The sequence below is a fragment of the Panthera onca genome, chromosome B4 (assembly GCF_046562875.1).
Source record: "Panthera onca isolate mPanOnc1 chromosome B4, mPanOnc1 haplotype 2, whole genome shotgun sequence".
In the NCBI taxonomy this organism is placed as follows: domain Eukaryota; kingdom Metazoa; phylum Chordata; class Mammalia; order Carnivora; family Felidae; genus Panthera; species Panthera onca.
In genome coordinates, this window is record NC_138345.1 from 77,326,726 (window position 1) to 77,346,923 (window position 20,198).

The following is a 20,198-nucleotide window of genomic DNA, read 5'->3' on the forward strand; positions in this document are numbered from 1 at the left end:
TTTTCCTTAAAACATGTTCGCTAGCAAGCCACATACATATTCCTCCACTTAATATTTGCGCAAATGTCCCCATATCAGACTTTGCTTAACCATTAAGAAAAAAATGATGCTTAGTCTCTATCCCCTTGACTTATATTTCTTCTTAGCATTCACCTCCTGATGTATATTTTTCAGTCTTCTCTCACTTGACTAAATTCCATGAGAGCAAGGAATTGCTTTGTTTACTGTATCCTGAGCACTCAGTACAAAGCCTGGTAGTTGACATTTAGGAACTCACTAGATATTTACTGCATATTTATTGGATATTTATGGCAGGATTTAAACTCAGGTTAGACTGGTTCCATAGCCTAGTGCAGTCTTCACTGCAACCAAAAACTATGGAGCCAGATGGTTACCAAGCCATCTCAGTCTTAGAACTGAGAAGTTGGCTGGTTTGGACAAAATGCCAAAAATTCCAGTCCTCTCACCTTGGTGACATCAGAGGCTCCATGAGGCTAGGAAACAACAGTGCAAGATGAAAGGGCAGATCATAAAAAAGCAGTCTTTAGTGTACCATGCACTGATCGGCTCCCTATCTGCTGAAATTTAGGTATGATATAACATGTGATCTAGAGCCAGGCTGCCTAGATACAAGCCCAACTCCTCCACTCAGTAGTGGTATGACCCTTGGCAAGGTACAGTAACTTCTCTTGCCTTAGCTTCTGTATCTGCAAAATGGGGCAAACAGTATGTATCTTAGGGGGTTTTGTGGAGATTAAATAGTTAATATAGTATAAATGTTTACAATGCAGTCAGTGCTATGTAAATGTTCATGATGCTGTCTTTCCTGGACACACAGGTAACAGGAGAAATCCCCAGACCACTCTGTAGAGTCAGTGAATACAAAGTTACAAAATAACAGCCATAAGGCCATGTTGGATAGGCTAAAAACGTGTCTCATATGCCTAAACATCCACAGTTTGAATCATGGAAATTCATCAGGGTACCATCAGCCTCAATGCCCATGATTTATAGTTTATGATACCAAATCAGGAGTCAGCCAAGCCAAAGTCAGCACAGCCTTTGAGAAGATAGCAGAATTCAATTTGGCAATAAGCTCTGTCAGTCAGAAGATCATCTGAACCTGTTATAAACATCACAACTCTATGATAAGTTATCACAGAGTCACTTATTTATCACATTTCATTGTCTCGATAGAATCACTAGAGAAGTTGCTACAATGGTGCCAGTTCACCCAGAATTGCAATTCTGCCTCCCACTTAAGCAGGGCCTATGGAGGGCAAATGGTGGCCAGGAAGCTCAAATACAGAATAGAAACTACAAAGAAAAATGAAAAGAAATGCTAATAGCATTCAATGTCTAATTCTAAGTGTTACTGCTTTGTTCCAAAACCATACTGCAACATACGTATGAACCAGCTCAGAAGGCACAAATCACAAATGGGTGGTTCGTTTGGGGGGCAAAAAGGTCAAAGCAAAACAGGAAGATATACAATCAGCAACAGCAGCTGCAGATAAAAACCAAAGTTCAGATTTCCCATCCTGGGCAGTGTTTACCTATCTGTCTTGCCTGTTATGTCTACATGTAGAGGTGATCTTGTAATCAGTAGTATCCTAAGTTTATTGAGAAATTGGAAACGGGTACTAGATACAAAGTAAAACTTTTATACTCCTTATCCTTTTTTAATCTCCCAACAATCCTATGAATTAAGTATTATATCCTTTTTAAGATGAGAAGGTGGAGGTTTAAGAGAGTATTTTGTTCAAGGTCACATCCAGGAAAAGCAAGACCTAAGATTTGAACAGCCTTATCTGACACCAAAGTATACATGTATCAACTATTCTTTACCACCAAAAGAAAAATACATTCTCCAGGTCGGTTGAAAATTAATAGGTCTGAGGATACTAAGTGCTAAGCTTCTTAGAGAAAAAGAGTTAACCTGTAGATTTAGCCCTAAAGTTAACATTACTTTCCGAATTTACATTTAATTATAATCCAGATCTAGAAAGGCAGGTACCTCTTTGTGACTAATTGTACAAAGAGATCAGTACAGTAAGTAAATACTAAGTAATCAGTATAATAACAAAAAGAGATCAGTATGCACAAATCTGGGGGAAAGTGCCATGGCAATTTAAAACAATAAAACAACGGGGCACCGGGGTGGCTCAGTCGGTTAAGCGGCCGACTTTGGCTCAGGTCATGATCTCGCGGTCCGTGAGTTCGAGCCCCGCGTCGGGCTCTGTGCTGACAGCTCAGAGCCTGGAGCCTGTTTCAGATTCTGTGTCTCCCTCCCGCTGACCCTTCCCTGTTCATGCTGTCTCTCTCTGTCTCAAAAATAAATAAAAACGTTAAAAAAAATTAAAAAATAAAACAATAAAACCAAAAAGCTGTATGATTCAGGAAGATTTCAAAATGGACACACACAAAATGACCTGTATATGTGCACAACACACATCCTCTTTAAAAAAGCAAACAATCAGGGGGTAGAGTGCAGGAGTGAGTTTAGAGAGGGCAAGCTTAACAAACCTAAAGTAAGTGAATGAAAGCCTGAGCAAAGTTATAAAGATGTGTATGGAAACATAAATGAAAAATCAGACATTAGAATTCATGCAGAAAACAGGAATCTGTAGCAATTAAAATGAGGAATGTTTACCTCATCTTACGCAAATATATGAAAATACAGATTCCATGAGAGATAACTGGTTATAACTCATGCCCTTCAAGACCCCATACAGTACAAAACAGTGCAATAATATAAATACAGCAGTATTTTTTAAATAGCAAGTTTCCGTCCAACTTCGGCTCAGGTTATGATCTCACAGTTCGTGAGTTCGAGCCCTGCGTCGGGCTCTGTGTTGACAGAGTGGAGCCTGGAGCCTGCTTCGGCTTCTGGGCCTCCCTCTCTCTCTGCCCCTCTCCCGCTTGCACTCTGTATCTCTCAAAAATAAATGTTAAAAGAAATTAAATAGCAAGTTTCCTTCTAATTCACATTAATCCAACTGAAAAATTTAATTCCGATAGAACTTTAAACCTCTGATTTTGAGAATGTAAATGCTAGACTTAGGTGCAATTTGTTCAGTAGACCCCTATACATAAGGAACAACACAGAGGAGATCTAGAAGTGAAAAGGAAAGATGAAGAAAAAGAAGAAGTGGAAATAGATGGATGTTTAAGGTCAAAGTAAAATACAAGGTCATTAAATGAAGCAATAAAAGAAATCAAATATTAACGGTACAGAAAGAAACAGACGCTTATGGCATTAATCTTATGTCACATAGGGCATTTTTTTCTCCAGTTCATTCCATTTTGCAGTGGTAGTAAATTCTTCCCCATTTAAGCCCTGCAGCTTGTATAACAAAACAAATCGAATCGCAAACTAAAAATAAATATTCTAACTTTAGGAAGAGTGCAACTGAGAAAAGAGATCATTTTTAGGAGAAATAGAAGAATGATGGAAGGTACTGTGTGAATTAGTATACAAATGATGCAGCTAGGTGGGGCATTTGTGCCATTTCTGTTGAGATAGGAGTTCTCATAACAGACCAATAGAGGCCACACAACAGATCAAATTCCTGTAGAGGAACCACCCATGACCAAGGAAGTCGAACAATTCAGTAAGATAATAAAACAGGTCAACTTCAGCTCTCTAATCATGCTATCTGAAATTGTTAGGTAATGGATAAAAGAAAAAAAAGCTACAGTGAAGAGGGGTAAGCTCAGTCTTGAGTTCAGATATTTGCACCCCAAATTTGTATTACTTTCAAAACCCAATGCCGAACCTTCATTCACTTCACAGTAGTTTACGAGACGGCCCAAATCTCTGCAGCAACGCTACACAAAAGACCCGCTGAGAATAAATATTTGGGGATACAAACGGTTTTCAGAACACTCCTCCATTAGGCATAAATTCAAAACAACGGGGTTGCTCTGTACGGTTAAGTGTCTGCAAGATCTCACGGTTCATGAGATCAAGCCCCACATTGTGCTCTGAGCTGACAGCGCAGAGCCTGCTTGGGATTCTCACTCCCTCTCTCTGCCCGTCCCCTGCTCATGTGCGCTCTCTCTCAAAATAAACAAACATTAAACAAGTATATTAAAACAGGAAAATAAAAGAAATGACTAGTTCTATTTTGCCAAGCCTTCTTTACTCACCAAGCTTCCCCATGCTCATTCGACCCAGTGGTGAGATCACGCTCTACCTTTCACAACATACCCAGTGCCTACCTGTGCCTGATGTCCAGGCATCAGAATGTCTGCCCCCTTGTGTGGACCTCACTTTCTCACGTCTCTGACTCTGGTTTGTCTTGTGTTGGTTGTAGTGTAATCTCTTTCCAGATATTATGACCATCTCCATTTCCCCTCCCCATTTAAATAGCTTCCTGAATAAATAATTTGTGTAAACATTCTTATTAGGCCATAATATTGGGCAATCTTATTTAGTAGCTGTATTTATGTAGTGACTAGTCCTTAATCCTTGGAGAAGGGCAATGGCTCCCCCCGCCCCCCGCCTTTTATCTCCCACCAACTCCCTGTTAACTATCAAGTCTTTATACAGCTGATCCTTGTAGACAGAACCTATTACACTTCAAGGGAACAGTTCACACAATGCTAAATCAAATAGGATGCTACTCCACTTCTCAGGAGGGCCTAAAATCTAACCATTCTCCTCAAATACCCTCACTTTAATAAAAACATTAAACCATCTACTGCAGTTCATGTATTAACTGTCACATTATTCAAAAGATAAAATCCAGTAAATTTTACTTCTGGGAATATATCATAGAGGTACATGCAGAAAACTTATGAAGATGCATGTTCAAATGGACTTAACCTAAACAACATCCATAGGGAATGGCTATTTTTAAAACTGAATGATGCAGAATTATAAATTCTAATGATAGAAAGATGTTCAAGATATGTTAAATACAAAAAGCAAATTGCATACCATTAGTGTAACATGAGCCCATGTGTGTATTTGTGTGGGGAGTGGGGGAGAGAATGAGAGGGAGAAAGGGAGGGAGGACTGGGGGAGTACTTTTTGTAAGGATTACCTCCTTAGAGTGGGACTAGGAGGTAAGCAGAAAAAGTTATATGCCTCTTTACTGTTTGAATTTATCATTTTGTGTATTATTTTCATAATAAAAGCTAGTTTAGATTTTTCATTTAATTGAAAGGATCAATAGTAAACAGATGTGATTCTTAAAAGCAAGTTGAATCACAACATCCTAGCACTATACCATGTCTTACCAATGATATAGTATTGGCACTATAAATACTTTCTGGAGCTAAAGAAAGCCTAAGCAATTTTCTGGTTAATTCAAGGATCTCTGATTACAAACCTATATAAACCCATTTCTTAAAAAAAATTTCATTTCTATAATAAATATGAAGACTACTCTAAAAAACTCTAACGCTAAGTAAATCAGTAAGTGTAATTTGTAGTAAATACATTAAAAGAATCCTATATATCATTTGCAGTAAAGAAGATTCACAGATTTAGAAGGGACCTTTCAAGGTCATCTAGTCCAAGTCTCCAGCCTAATATTCAGACAGAATAAAAAACACCACCACCACCAACCGGGGTGCCTGGGTGGCTCAGTCAGTTGAGCATCTGACTCTTGATTCCTTTCAGCTCAGGTCATGATCTCAGGGTTCATGGGTTCGAGTCCCACGTTGGGCTCTGTGCTGACAGTGTAGATCCTGCTTGGGATTCTCTCTTCCTCTCTCTGCCCCTCTCCCACTCACTCTCTCTCTCTCTCTCTCTCTCTCTCTCACACACACACACACACACTTTCTCTCTCGCTCTCTCTCAAAAAGAACAGAAAACAACCAAAAAACAAAAATACTAGCAGCCTGCTGAGGAGGGAATGGACTTCTCTGAAACAAAGAACAGTCTCAGGAACATAACACAACCAGAAATGTCCCCCTGAAACAGGGACATCTGGTAATTCCACTAAAAAAATATTTTGGTCCAATGTCAAGTTGTTGCACAGGCCAGTTTAAAAAAGTCACTTGACCTCATTTTCCAGTTTCAAAGCTTTCAATTTGTTTAAAACCAAAAGAAATCAGACCATATTGCAGGTTGATTTTAATGAACAAAATTCTCTGTATAAAAACATTTAAACTTTATCAAATGCTTTAAAAACACACACGCACAGATCCAAATCCATTACAGAATCTTTGAACATTATCTTTTTTCACCTCAACATAATGTGTAAAGGGATAAAACTCTACATGTGAAAAAATTAAGACCCACAGCCTCACACATGTATGCACACACATGCACAGCACACACGCGCGCGCGCACACACACACGCTCACACGCTTTAAGAAGAACAAAAATATATGGGATGGGATTGGAATGAATTTCTTATAAAGTTTCTATAAAAGAACACTACAGGAATAAAAGAACTTTCTCTACCAAGAAAAGATGCAGAGAGGGGAAAACAGAAAGCAGGGGTTAGCCAAACTCATTAATAAATAGTTTGAGAAGCTCATTCAAGAACAGTGAATTGGGGGAGTTACAGATGACCCCTCCTTTTCACCATCTCAATGTCTGTGAATCTGATAAGTGATGATGCTTAAAAAGCACCTGTGTTCTCATTTTTTGTAGGTCTTGACTTGTTCAGCATTATTTAGGTGTGGTTTGTCCCCTTCAGTGGTTGATTTCCTCAGTTCTCAATCGGTGTCATGTCCTACGCAGCAGAAGAGCCACGGTCAGAAACCGCGGCAAACACAGGGTATGGCAAGGGAGGCAGGAATGGCTGGCGGTTAAAAGGAGCCGGGTTGCCTGGGTTTGGATTTCGGCGACACTCCTGGCGAGCTGCCCGCCACTCAGCAAGCTCTTTAGCCCCTCTACTGGCTCCACTTCCTCAGCTTCAATTAGGGATCATTATTATCTACTTCAGCTAGGTCTATCAGAGAGGATTTAAACAAAGTAATCCACTTAAAGATTTTATCACACTAACAGGCACAAGTAAATGCTCAGTAAATGTTAGCTAAAACTATTAGTCTTGGCAGTACAGAGCAACCAAAAGAAAAGTTCGATTCTATCTTTGTCCTTCCCCTCGTCGGTGAGGTTTTCAGGGGCCAACTGTGGCAAAAGCCAGCATGTATGATGCAAAGAGACTGAGGATCCAGTCTTAGGAATATAGATGTTCACTTTTATATTAGAAAAAAATTACATGGCTCCGTATCACAAAATTTAACATCTTTCCATGAAACATCACACAACTCTCATCATCATTATGCCCTACAGACACCCTAAATGGTGTGGAGTTTCTAATGATATTCAACAACAACAGGGTCCATAAATTTTAACTAAGAAACAGCTGCAGAAATGGGTGTTGGGCAATAATCTGTGTGTGCCACAAGAGCTTGGGCCGACAGATGGCTGGGGTTCTGCCTCCACGGCCTGGACTCCCCCACACACAGTCAGATGGGTCAGGCTCCTGCAGACCTTCAAATCTCCATTAGCGAGTGACTCCCTTCAGCAGGGAAGCTTCCAAGAGGTGAAGGAAGCAGCAGCCACTGAGGATGGAATGCCCCGCACCTACTTCAGTATGATATGATAGCTATCATTGGTTTCTGCTGTAAAAAAAAAAGAGAGAGAGAGAGAGAAGAATCTTTAGTCACCTTTAAAACACAGCAGGAGAAAAAAAGATACACTAAGGCTCTTTTGAGAAGGGAGAAAAAAAAAAACAGCAGGACAAAGGGCAGCATACTCGTTAATTATCACAAACTATTTACAATAAATATGCATTATGAAAACAGCATGCCTCAATCTCATTTGTCCATGGAAGGTGGAAGAGAAGGGCAGAGTCATCACTTACACTCTTAGAGATGGTTCCTTTTGTATGAACTGGCTTCTTGCCAATCTCTAAGGACATCGCTTTTTCTACTTCAGATATGGTGGTCCATCCCTTCCCTCTCTCCTCAAAGGAGTAAACCATGAACAAAGCTCTTAAACTCCTTAGAGAGAGGCAGCTGCTTACTATTTTATTACCTTTCATTGTGTCCAGAATAAAACAGGCTTCCTCCTGAAAGTTCTGTATCATCTGAGGAAAGCAAGAAAATTTGCTAATTATTAAAAACTTGGGTTTGCTGCATTTATTTAGACTGTATGGCTTTTTATTAGGTTAGGTTTAAGGGAGAATAATTCTTTGTTTTGCTTTCTCCCATTTAGTTCTTACATTTTAAAAGCTAAGCAGTCTAAAACAGTGATCTTAAAATTATAGTATGCGTTTTCCTGGGTTAACCCAAAGACGTTCCAAGGGGTGCACAGACCCTGACAGGCCCATTTGGGAGCACTGACTTCCTGGTCCTTATCTTCTACAGGTACTCTTTCCCAAAACCGCCTGAACACCTCTTCAGCTTTCTCTACCCATTTTCCCTTCTCCCATTTTTCAAAATAAAGTCATAACTTTCACCCTCCTGGAATCCTACCAAGATGCATTATTGCCCCAGGGTACAAAATCTCCAGGATGCCAAAGTGTGACTGTTAATGCGAACTTTAATAATGGGGTAACAAACTCTTATGGGAGTCACGTGGTTTCTAATTCTTTCCTTTCACCAGAACTGAAGACTGACCTAATCACAAACTGTCAAATGATAGGCGATTCAAAATAATTCTTTGTAACATCACTATATAATTTTTGGCACCTAACTCAGTAGTTAAAAAAAAAAAAAAATCCAGTGATGCTGTTATAAAAAAACTCCTTCCATTCCTGTCTGACAATCTGTGTGAATCAGATTCCATAGCACTTATATCTACAGAATAAAACAGAATGGAAGTGATGGTGAACTCTATTTCATGCTATAAATCAGTAGACGGTATTCATCAAAACATGAATTAATGTGGGTGGGGGTGGGGAATCAGACAATCCCATCCATCTCATTGACAGAGATACTTCTACATTTTTTTCTTGTTGTTTCAAATTTTTATGTAATACATATTTCTTAGTGGTTAATAATTTCTTATCAAGGGATGCCTGGGTGGCTCCGTCAGTTAAGCATCCGACTTCGGCTCAGGTCATGATCTCGCAGTTCATGGGTTTGAGCCCCGCATCGGGCTCTGTGCTGACAGTTCAGAGCCTGGAGCCTGCTTTGGATTCTGTGTCTCCCTCTCTCTGTCTCTCCCCGGCTCATGCTCTCTCTCTCAGAAATAAACATTAAAAAATAATAATAATAAATTCTTATTCAAACATAATACATTTATGTTAATTGTATGATTATGGTGATAATTCTATTCAGAAGAAATAATTTTTAAATTTTTATTGAAACATTCTTTTGTTGAAACAGATTTGTTTCAAAGAAATATGGTAGGATAATTAGTAAAGGATGCTTGAGCATAAAAATAGGTTATGATAAGATAAGATTCTATGGGGGAAGTGAGTGGAAATAGGAATTCAAGGCAATCAAGAAATGATATAAAACTCTGATAAAGAGAAGTATATTCATGTGTTTTTTAAGATGATGGTGCTGGTATTAAATCACTTCTATTTAGGTCACATGGAATATAGTTAGAATAGTGATGCAACCATTTCATTTTTAAAGTTTATATAATATGCCCAGGAATGACATATTCTGCAACTATTTAAACTTAAAGCAGAAAGTTTCAAGTCAACCTAAAAATGTGCAAGGGGATACATGGTATTTAGAAATTATTTTAGAAAGTAATAAGCAAGCACAAGATTTTGCAAAGCCCTGGACTGGAAAACAGAGCGCTGTGCCCCAGTAGAATTGCTCTTGCTCCTGTCACATGCCCTGACAACCTGTCATCTGGTGACTCAGCTCTACTGAAACTCTACCTCATCACTAATGAGCACATGGATTCCTGTCGGCCCCTGCTTGTAGATCTGGCTGATCTGGCGAGGGGAAATGCTGAAAAGCTGAGCGATTTTTTCGGTCAGTTCAACAGCGGTCAGTTCTTCTAGATAGATGGCGTGGTACACTGCAAAAGGGAGAGAGCGATGGCAGTCAATACAGGTCTCTCTGCTGTTAAAGGTAATCCGCTCACTCGGAACGCCCGCTTTCCTGAAGGGCTCGGAGTCAGACTGCCTGAGTTCAAATCTTGGCTCCGCCACTGGCTGGCTGTATGACGGGAGTGAGTTACTTAACATCTCTAAGCCTCATTTTCCTCACCCGAATGTTAGCAGTGACAATAAATCTACCGCAAAGAGGAGACACTGGTTGTAAAAATCAAGGCATGTAGAAGGGCCGAGAATAGTGCCTGGTATATACGAGGAACTCGATACACGTTACCGATGACCATTACTTCTAGCAAATGCTGCATCTGCTGTTTGAGGAATTCCCATCACACGTGCTCATAAGGCACCTCCCTCCCTTTCTTCGTGGGCGTCCTCGCCTGTCCAGAACCACCTACCGAAGAAAGTCCCATTTGAGTCTCCATCCTCACGCTTCTGCTGCTGCTGCTGCTGCTGCTGCTCCCTCAACTGCAGGGATTCCTGACAAACATAAATGGTTAGCCTTGGGCGCACCATCCTAAGGAGGAAAACAAGGCTGTTAGTCTTACGGTTTTCACGGGAAGCACATTTTAAGGGAGAGCTTGTGTATCTATGTTAACGCTATACAGTGGGGCCGAGAACTGGCAGCCCGCGGGCCAAGGGAGCTCATCTGCTGTTTTGTCAGCTCCCCACTGGGATGTGCGTGTGTCTGCGTGCGTGTGCGCGTGCATTTTAAATGAATTCGTTCCCACATCGTGTGTCGGGACATTTGGCTTTTCTTAAAAAACCGGATCTGGCAATCTGAGACCCTGACACTTACAAGAAAACAATCAGCTGTTCTCCTTGCGTGATTCATGCATTCTTCAGTACACCCACTGTCACTCATTTACATCTGGCCTCTGTAGTCATTTGAGTTTATGACCTTTGAGGTAAAGTTTAGAAATATTCAACATGTGTGAGCCACTGTTTCATGGGTCCAGGTCAACATATACCTTCTCCTTGGAAGCACCACGCTAATGAACTGGAGAATCTCACTTCCCTCATTACCTTCTCCTAAGTAGCCTAAGCCTCCTTTCTGTTCTTACTTCTTAGACAACAGCATTCAATTACCCCTTGATCTGATCATCTCATTCCTTCCTATGTTTAAATGCTCTTTAAATAATATGTTAAAAAATAAAAGATCCATTCCTTTTTCTCCAAGTCCTCAACCTCTGAACTTTTCCTCTCTCTTTAAAATTTTCCAAGATTAGAGCCAAGCTGATTCCACAGTTCTTGTGATGTACCCAAACAAAATACTTCACGATCTGTTTCATTATTTAGTCACCGATTTGGTTCTGTGGCACTAACCTGTATGTTTTTTCCATTCATACCACTACCTGTTTGAAATTCTAAATTCTGTGTGGGGACTACAAATGACTCTGTATTACAATTCGTAAGCAGACACGTAAGTATTTCCTATCCAAGAATGACGTCTTCTTCAGTTAAAAGACTTCGAGCCTTCGCACCTGTTGTTCCTCCTGCCTAGAGTGTTCTTCCCTCCTCTGATTCCACAGCTTCCGTCCTTCCCCTAATTCAGTTTAAGTGCCCCCGCTTCAGAGAGGTCTTTCCTGACCAGATTCTGGGTGCTCTACAGGTGATAACCTTGTTTTTGTTTATTTGTTTGCTTTTCCCTCAAAGCACTTATCACTATCCAAAATACTGTTTATATTTTTCTCTCTCTCCCCGTTAGAAAGTGAACTCATGATAATGGGTACCTCGTGTGTTTTGCTCACCGACATATCCCTAGAGCCTACAATAGTACATGGCTCACGATAGGGATAATGAATATTTATCGAATGAAAAAACTACCTGGAAAGGAAAAATGGGGTATCATGGGGCATTCCTTGAATCAACTGTAGGAAAGGATATTTTCATCTTTGCTTATTTGGTACAGAGCTGGCATTCGCAAAGAATGTTTTGACAAGACGCAGTTAGCTGTGCAAAGAGTACTGTGAAGAGTCCCTGAATCCAAATCCACTTGAAATCCAACCTCACGGGTATTTTAACACTAATTACATACCGGCCTTTTAATGCATTAAAAAGTCTGATTCCATCTGCAGGGCCACAGATTTGGATCACATCATCTCTAGTTAGTTTCAATAAATCTGCCCCTGGAATAAATATAAGAAAATGGGTGAAAAAGGCAAAGACTGTCTTTGTTAATGACCGTTAAAATGGGCTCTGTTATGTTCTAGCCCCTAATCTTCTGCATGGTACATAAGCCTCTCCATGACCTGGCCTCTGTTTCCTCTCCCACCTCAACTGCCACCCAACGAACTGGTCCACTTTACCCTATGCTTTCATCACACTGATGAAGTCTAATGAGCAAGTTGCTCCTCCTACCTGAAATAGCCTTCCACTGTCCCACCAACAGAGTCCTCAACATCTCCCAAGATTTACGTCACACATTACACATGTTCCCTAACTCCAGAAACTACTCCCCTCCCCTGCTTTGTACCACTTATCTACTACATTACAACTATTTTTTTTTTCAGGGTTTTATTTTGATTTGGGGTTTTTTTGATACTAGATGATGAATGATCAGAAAGTATGCCTTATCCATGTGTGTATCCCTACCATACCTGGTATACAGAAGGTGCTAAATAAGTGGAATATGCAAATAAAATACAATATGGTGATATCAAAAGGGAAATTTCAGACTATCTACAAATGCCCTTGATAAAAGTGTGTGGAGTATAGTTTTAAAAGCACTGTATGGAACAAAAATTTTTAAACTGAAGTGAGTTTAAACGAAGAAGTCTTTCTTAAGTATTTTGCAGCACAGATGTACCTGCTGAGAAAGTCTGAAGGGTTCTATGAAATTCACTTCATCAGAAAAAAGCACGAAGACCCCCCCCGCCACACACACACACCCCTGCACGTGCACGCACACAACACACCCTTACGTGGATGCCAAGAAGCCCTAGAATGTAAAGGAATATCTTGTGCTGGGGAAAACAAAAGGACAAATCAATTTAACCTGAGAAGTTTGTAAAAAGCCTTGTGAACGTAGAAAAACGATTTCGATGCAACCACTGCTGAGCTTCCTGAGGTGTGGTTGTTGGCAAGAGGTTCTGAAAGGAAAAGAAAGCAAGTGGGGGTTTTTTTTTTTTGGTAACTCAATAGATTTAGCTCTTACATCATTAGGTAACACAGAGCCAAACACACTCACACTCAGACGGGCCGCCTAGTTTGCCTGGAAGTTGTTTATACCTCATCAGTCTTCTGTCTCTAGCCAAGCAAGATGCCCACGGAATCCCATACCTGTCTTCCTTACTAGACTGTAAGCTCTTTAAATGCAAGCGTTCCTGCATTAGCTTGTTCACATCTCAGTTCCCTAGCATTGTCAAAATTCAGAGTCAAAATTCAATAAATGCCTATTTAATGAATGAATAAAAAGTACTCCTTAAAAGCTGGGCATTTCTGTGGAACTGCACAGTCATCAAAGTATTAGTAGATACTGCAAATCACTTACATTTAACTTTAGACTTACATCTGTGACTGGAGGGGGTGGCTCTGGCTGGTGGTTTGGTGAACCATTTCTGAAAACACATGTAAAATGAAAAGGATGAGACACATACTAGGGTTCATCATCTCATTCCTCACCCTCATAGTAAGTCTCAAACTAGACATTTTTTTTTTAAGTAATCTCCACATCCAACCTGTACCCGAACCCACAAACCCCGAGATTAAGAGTCGAGTGCTCTACTGACTGAGCCAGCCAGGGGCCCCTCAAGCTAGAGATTTAAAAGGAATCTGTGCTCTCTCATAAAGCAGTTTTAGTCTATAGTCAATACCTCTATCGTCTGTTAATTTAACATTAAGATCACAGGGGGAGGGTAAGAAACTGTCATTGCAACATTTTTTATTATTGGACAAATTGAAAAAAGATAAAAATTTCAGTAAATTGGGATTCATTAGATAAATTATGGCATAAAGAATATTTAACATAAGCAGTTTATAAGAAACTAAAAATATCAGAACATAACAGCAATCAATAGATTACTATTTTAATAAATATATAGATATACACACAAACATATATATAGGAAAAAAATACCAGAAGAAACTTTATGTAATGCAATGTGATCCCATACTTTTTTTTTTTTTTTTGAGAGAGAGAGAGAGAGAGAGAGAGAGAAAGAGTGAGAGAGCGAATGTGTGTGCGAGCAAGCTCGAACAGGAAAGGAGCAGAGAGAGAGGGAGAGATAATCCCAAGCAGGCTCTGTGCTGTCAGTGCAGAGTCTGACACGGGGCTCAAACTCACAAACTGTGAGATCATGACCTGAGCTGAAATCAAGAGTCGGACCCTTAACTGACTGAGCCACCCAGGTGCCCCCACATATTTTTATAATGACAACCAAAACCATTATTTTTAAAGCAGCTTCAAAAATGAGTGCTGCCTCATTTGCAATCCACAGGCTATCTCCATACTCTTCAGTTTTTCCCTATACCTCCTATACTCTAAGGACTGCCCCTATTCCCTAATACTCCTTTTATCAGAGAAAAATTTGAGCCTAATAACAAAGTAATGACAAAGAGAAGAGAGAAAATTTTAAAACACAACTCTTTAATCCCACATATTTACAATTGCCTACAGGCGCGTGGCTGGCTGAGTCAGGAGAGTGTGTGATTCTTGATCTCGGGGTTATAAATTTAAGCTCCACATCGGGTGTGGAGATTACTAAAAAAAAATTAACCTTAAAAAACATTAAAAAATTGCCTATAAGTAGACTGCGTACTCCATATGGATGGTAAGAGATTTTTCTTTCAAAACAGACTTTCTTCTTTTTCTTTTTTTGCTTTAACTGCAAAATTCAAATTCAGTATTCAAACTTAGTAATTAAATTATCACCAGGCCTTAATTATCTATTCTCTCTACAACTTCTGCTTATTTTTATTCTTAATTGTTATATTTTGAATATTGAAGCTACTTTAATTTCTTATAAATGCAGACTGAATCAAAGCCTACGTAAATTCAAAAACAAACATTACAACCAAAACACATCACACATTTAGTAGCCTATTTCAAATTTCAATGTGGCCTAGGTGGAATATGTGTTAAATACTAAGACTAGTAAGACAACTTATTTTAACTGGCATAGGCATCTGTACCAACTTTCAATGATCTCTGATGATAAAAGACTAATAAAAAGAGATTAAATGCATCCCACAGATCATTCTAAAACTTCATTTTAGCTTTCTTCAACCTTCTTTCCCAATTATCAAAGATCCATAATAATAAGGTATTAGGATCATTCTTAGTAAGTAACAAAACAGATTTTAGTGTTGTACAACTGTGTTTCAATTCCTAATGACCACTCTGGTGGAAAGTATGAGCAGGAAATGAAATAACCACAAGATAAGCAGTGACAGAAGTGAAAAGCCCAGAAAATCAGTCTCTGAAACACGAAAAACTGACCATAATGCTGTTTTGTTTTTTTTTTAAATGCTGTTTTTTAATAGAAAGAAAAAAGAGGAGGAGAAAGGACTTTCAGTCACTTTTGAAGATAATCCAAACCTCAGTTAATCCATGAATCCATCAGAGACTGACCAAATAGGACTTACTGACTTATAAAGAACTTGTATATGAGAAGATAATGAAAGAAGACATATTTAGGACAAACACAACCTACTTTCATTTCCCAGACTTACCCTTCCCCAAGAGAAAAACTGCTGTGGGAACTGTTGAAGCCAGGTGATGGGGAATTATTGACATATGTGATCTCAGGCCATGGAGAACACTAAAAACAAAGAACAACTGAAATACGGAAAAAGTACATTTGACCCTAGTGTCCCACTAAAACATTATTACTTGAATAGCATATCTTGATTAGTAAGTCTTAACTACACAGAGGCCCCCATAATGAAGAGCAAATATACCCAGGACAACTAAATCTTGACCAGGCAAAAAGTTGTGGGGGGTTATTTCATTTTGTTTTTAAAAAACTGAGATACAACTGCCATACAACACAGTATTAGTTTTAAGGTGCACAACATAATGATTTGATACACATACACACTGAGAAATGGGGGGATTTTCTCTTAAGAATAAAGAGTATTGACTGAAATTGTCACCAAAAGAAATCCTTTTACCTCCGTGAGTATCGTTGTCTCATAGGAAGGCTGATACTTCTCCTTTTCATGAGGTGTTCGTTTCTCCATTTTCTCCCTATCTGTTTTTTGCTTTCTGTCTGCACCTTTGGGCTGAAATGAGAAATGTTTTGTCTTGACTCACCGACGGAATTTTGAGCCAACAATATTATTTCTAAGAGCTTAAATAGTCACATGTGAAACAAAGATGTACGCACAATAATGTAAACACAAGATGCAACCTTGCGTCTATGTCTGAAAATAGGAAACCTAACTGTCTGATGCAGTTAAAAAAGAATTTGCAGTCTATAGTTATAGACGTGGAAATATCTCTAAAGCACATAGCTAACTGAAAAAAGCAAGCCTCAAAACAACTCATCTAGTGCAATCCTGTTTATCCTTCAAAGAAAATACACGTGTATATAAAGCACAGAAGGGACTAAAAGGATACATGCTAAATTAGGACAGTGGTGACCCCTGAGAAAGATTGGGGAGTCGGGGTAAAAGTGGTAAAGAGGGACTTCAGTCTGAATACTTCATCTTCTGCAGTGAGAACATATTTATCCGTGTGATAAAAATAAAGACCAAAAGAAAAAAAGAAAGTCAAATACCAATGTAACCAAAACTATCAACTTTTCATAATTTTGTGAGCTTTTACAAGAGCTTATAATCTCAAAAGACTTTAAGAGTTTTCAGTGAAAATCCATGTTTTTGCCTCTAGCTCCCTTTGCAAATTCCCCTTCTCCCATGCCCATCCTCGTATAAATCCATTACCAGACATCTCAGTAATGACCTCAAGGACTCCAGCTCAGACTGAGTTTTCACAGTTGTTGAAAAACAGACAAGCGGACTTTCCCACTTGGTAACTAATGTTAAAATTGAAAGAGGAGGAAAAAGGATACAAGGGACAGCAAGCTGCCCAGGAATACCTTGAAGACTTTGATCTGGCAGCTGGCTGAGTGTAAGTGCTCAGTATATTCCCCGTTTTCATTTTCCTTGAAGGTATCAATTTGTACTCGGAATGGCACTCCCTTTTCTCCACCATGCTTCCTCATAGTGAACTCTGTGCTAATGCAGTGCACCTACAAAGAACACAACATCCAGGTTTCGGTACCTCTAGCCAGCCAAACCACTCAGCAATATTTTTGCAGCTCCTACTAAGAGCAAAACCTTTAGAAAACACTATGAACACCTATAAAAAACTTCTACTCTAGGGACACCTGGCTGGCTCGGTCGGAGAATATGCAACTCTTGATCTCTCAGGGTTCTAAGTTTTAGTCCCATGTTGGGCATAGAGCTTACTTAAAAGCATATATATGTAATCTTAAAAAAAAAAAAAAAAAAAAAACAAGAAAAAACTTTTACTCTCTTTTTGATCTTGAAGAACGTATATTCTAATGGAGGAAATAAAAAAAAACGTATTTACAAATGAAACAAAGTAAATGGACAGATCCAACGCTAACAAAAGTTACTTGGAGGAACTAAATTCATTAACTGCTTCAGAGAATACAGAGTTAATATAAAAGAGAAATGATTTCTATTAGTAAAAGTTTTCTAGACTTTAAGGTAGAGGTTAGAAAGCAGAGGCACCATCCATGCTGGCAAAATACCAACTATGAAAGCTCACGGGCAATAGTGGGGAAAAAAGGCTTTCAAGGCTTGCATGGCTACTGCATAAAGTGAATGCCTTGGTGAATCTGAACTGTGAAACCCTGACTGGCCCTTATTAGCTTAGAGAAATTGTTAATTTCTCTAAGCCTCAAAGACTATTCCTAGTCCACAGGATTACTGCTAAAAGTTTTAAATAAGATCATGTATACAAACTGTTTACTTAACATAGTGACCAATGGGACGTACTCCATAAACCCTAGCTTTCTTTATTACAAGTAAGAATTTTAAAGGAATCTACTCAACAGAAATAATCAGATATGTAAATCAAATTTTAAGCATAACGATGTTCAAAACAACTTCCTGGAAAATAGGGCAAATTTAGAACAACCTAAATGCTAAATAATAAGGAAGTGATACTACATCCAAAGAATGGAACATTATGCAGCCGTTAGCAAGCATGTTTTTGTTTGTTTGTTTGTTTTTGTCATACAAATAAATAAATTGGGGAAATTAGAAGGGCAATTCAGACACTCCTCATCACTCTCAGGCAAGCGTTGAGGAGTCTGGACTTGACAGCCAGGCTGGAACCCTGTAAAAATTTCAAATGCAACATGTTTTATCCTTTAAGAAACAAACTGGGAGTAAGAATGCTCTTCATCACCGGAAGGCCATCTGCAAGGCCCTACCTGAATAAACACAGATGTCCTCTTTGCCGGGTCCCACAGGAACTCCACTGTATTCAGTTGGGTTGGATTGGCCCTAGGATCGATTATACCCACAGACATTGGGATATCTGAGAAACAAAATGGTAATCATTGAACAATTCTGAGGGCTACTGGGTTTAAATAAGAAAGTACCATTGTTTTATTATTGGTCCTCGTTACCAAGATTTTTATGTATCACATCCTAAACCTCTTTTTGCCAATGAAAAGGGTTTGATTAGAGCTAAAATGGACCTAAGTACTTTCCTTCTGAGTATCTTTTTTCCACTTTGAAAGGTTTTTTAAATAAGACAATTTAAACGCAGTTTCCTTTTAATTTGCCAAAATTCTACTTAAAGATAGATGTAGTCTACACACTAGTTCTAAAATTGTAATATAATCTGCTTCACTTACAGTTTTAAGATTAGTGTTACTGATAGAAGAACACTAAGAAGACTGCTACAGAAAGAGAAAGCAGAGTGTCTGAATAAAGGCAGAAGCATTGTATTACAGAAAGAAATGGGAAAAATTTAACACAGAGATCGATGCTGGCCTTGAAGTCATCAAATAATCCTGTAACAGAGCAACAAATCTGATACTCAAGAGGGAAACAAAAATGAATGAGCCTTGGCAGAATTGCTTTCCATTCCACATAGCATATACTCACTCAAATATCATTTCCTGACTCCTATTAATATTCAAACTGGGGAGATAAAGCCAGGCTGATATTATCACAACTAATACTAACCATACTACTGTTTTACTGTCGATTCAAACAACAAAGCATTAAGTGGGTCCCACAATGTTAGTTGTGTTGGATTCATCCTAAGGTCAATTTATCAAATGGATATCAGGATGTCTGTATGAGAATCGGTATTTTCTTAGGTAAAGCTAGTAGGTACTTAGATTTGCTTAACAATTATGTTTCCCAGTAGGAGATAAGACCAGTAGGAGATCAAAGACACAGATGGCAGGATTAAAAGTACATTCATGAAAAGAGACTGCATGTATGTTTGTAAAACAACTTCCCTTAAGCCCAATGATTTAAGAAAAATCAATTCTAGGGGCGATGGGTGGCTCAGCTGGTTAAACGTCCAACTTCAGCTCAGGTCATGATCTTGCGGCTGATTTCAAGCCCCGCGTGGGTCGGGCTCTGTGCTGACAGTTCAGAACCTGGAGCTTGCTTCCGATTCTGTGTCTCCCTCTCCCCCCCCTTCCCTCCCTGTTCCCTCAAAAATAAATAAACATTAAAAATTCAAAAAAAAAAACAAAACAAGAGAAACATTCTACTCTGTAGTAGTAGGGGCAAAAATATAAACTACAAATCAAGAGACATAGATTCTAATCCCAGGTCTCTTACTGTAGGTAAAACAAACACTATCTGGCTCTCAAGTATTAGTAAAAAAAAGAACTTGCAGCATTTGGGGAACCCTTTTACATACACTCAAAATATCAGACCCTGAATAGCCAAGACAATCTTGAGAAATAAAGTTGGAGGTCTCACATTTCTAGATTTCAAAACTTACTACAAAGTTGCAGTTATCAAAGTTATGCCAGTGTGGTACTGGCATAAAGATGGAGACACGAACAAATGGAATACAAGAGAGAGCCCAGAAATGAATCCTCACATATGTGGTCAAATGACGTTGGACAAAGGTGCCAAGACCAACCAGTGGGGAAAGAATAGTTGTTTCAATAAATGGTTTTGGGAAAACGGAATATCCACATACAAGGAATGAAGATGAACTCTTACTTTATACCATATACAAAAATGTACTGAAAAATGTAT

At 39.0% G+C, this 20,198-nt stretch overlaps 1 protein-coding gene across 4 annotated transcripts in view; it reads right to left on the reverse strand.

Annotated features, from left to right (window-relative positions):
* Positions 1-6,070: 6,070 nt before the first annotated feature.
* The window catches only part of TFCP2 (transcription factor CP2), a 45,526-nt gene continuing 31,398 nt past the window's right edge, over positions 6,071-20,198 (reverse strand). The window contains exons 5-15 of one of the 4 annotated variants that reach the window (XM_078449864.2): positions 18,395-18,501; positions 17,027-17,179; positions 16,101-16,211; positions 15,660-15,748; positions 13,498-13,546; positions 12,985-13,078; positions 12,025-12,115; positions 10,385-10,503; positions 9,810-9,952; positions 8,006-8,057; positions 6,071-7,587 (exon numbers count right to left, since the gene is read on the reverse strand). In XM_078449864.2, coding sequence (XP_078305990.1) covers positions 7,553-7,587; positions 8,006-8,057; positions 9,810-9,952; positions 10,385-10,503; positions 12,025-12,115; positions 12,985-13,078; positions 13,498-13,546; positions 15,660-15,748; positions 16,101-16,211; positions 17,027-17,179; positions 18,395-18,501 — 1,043 coding nt within the window. In that variant the 3' untranslated portion in view covers positions 6,071-7,552. Of the gene's footprint in view, positions 7,591-8,005; positions 8,058-9,809; positions 9,953-10,384; positions 10,504-12,024; positions 12,116-12,984; positions 13,079-13,479; positions 13,547-15,659; positions 15,749-16,100; positions 16,212-17,026; positions 17,180-18,394; positions 18,502-20,198 lie in introns of all 4 variants that reach the window. The other 3 variants (XM_078449863.2, XM_078449862.2, XM_078449860.2) reach the window with 3 other exon arrangements.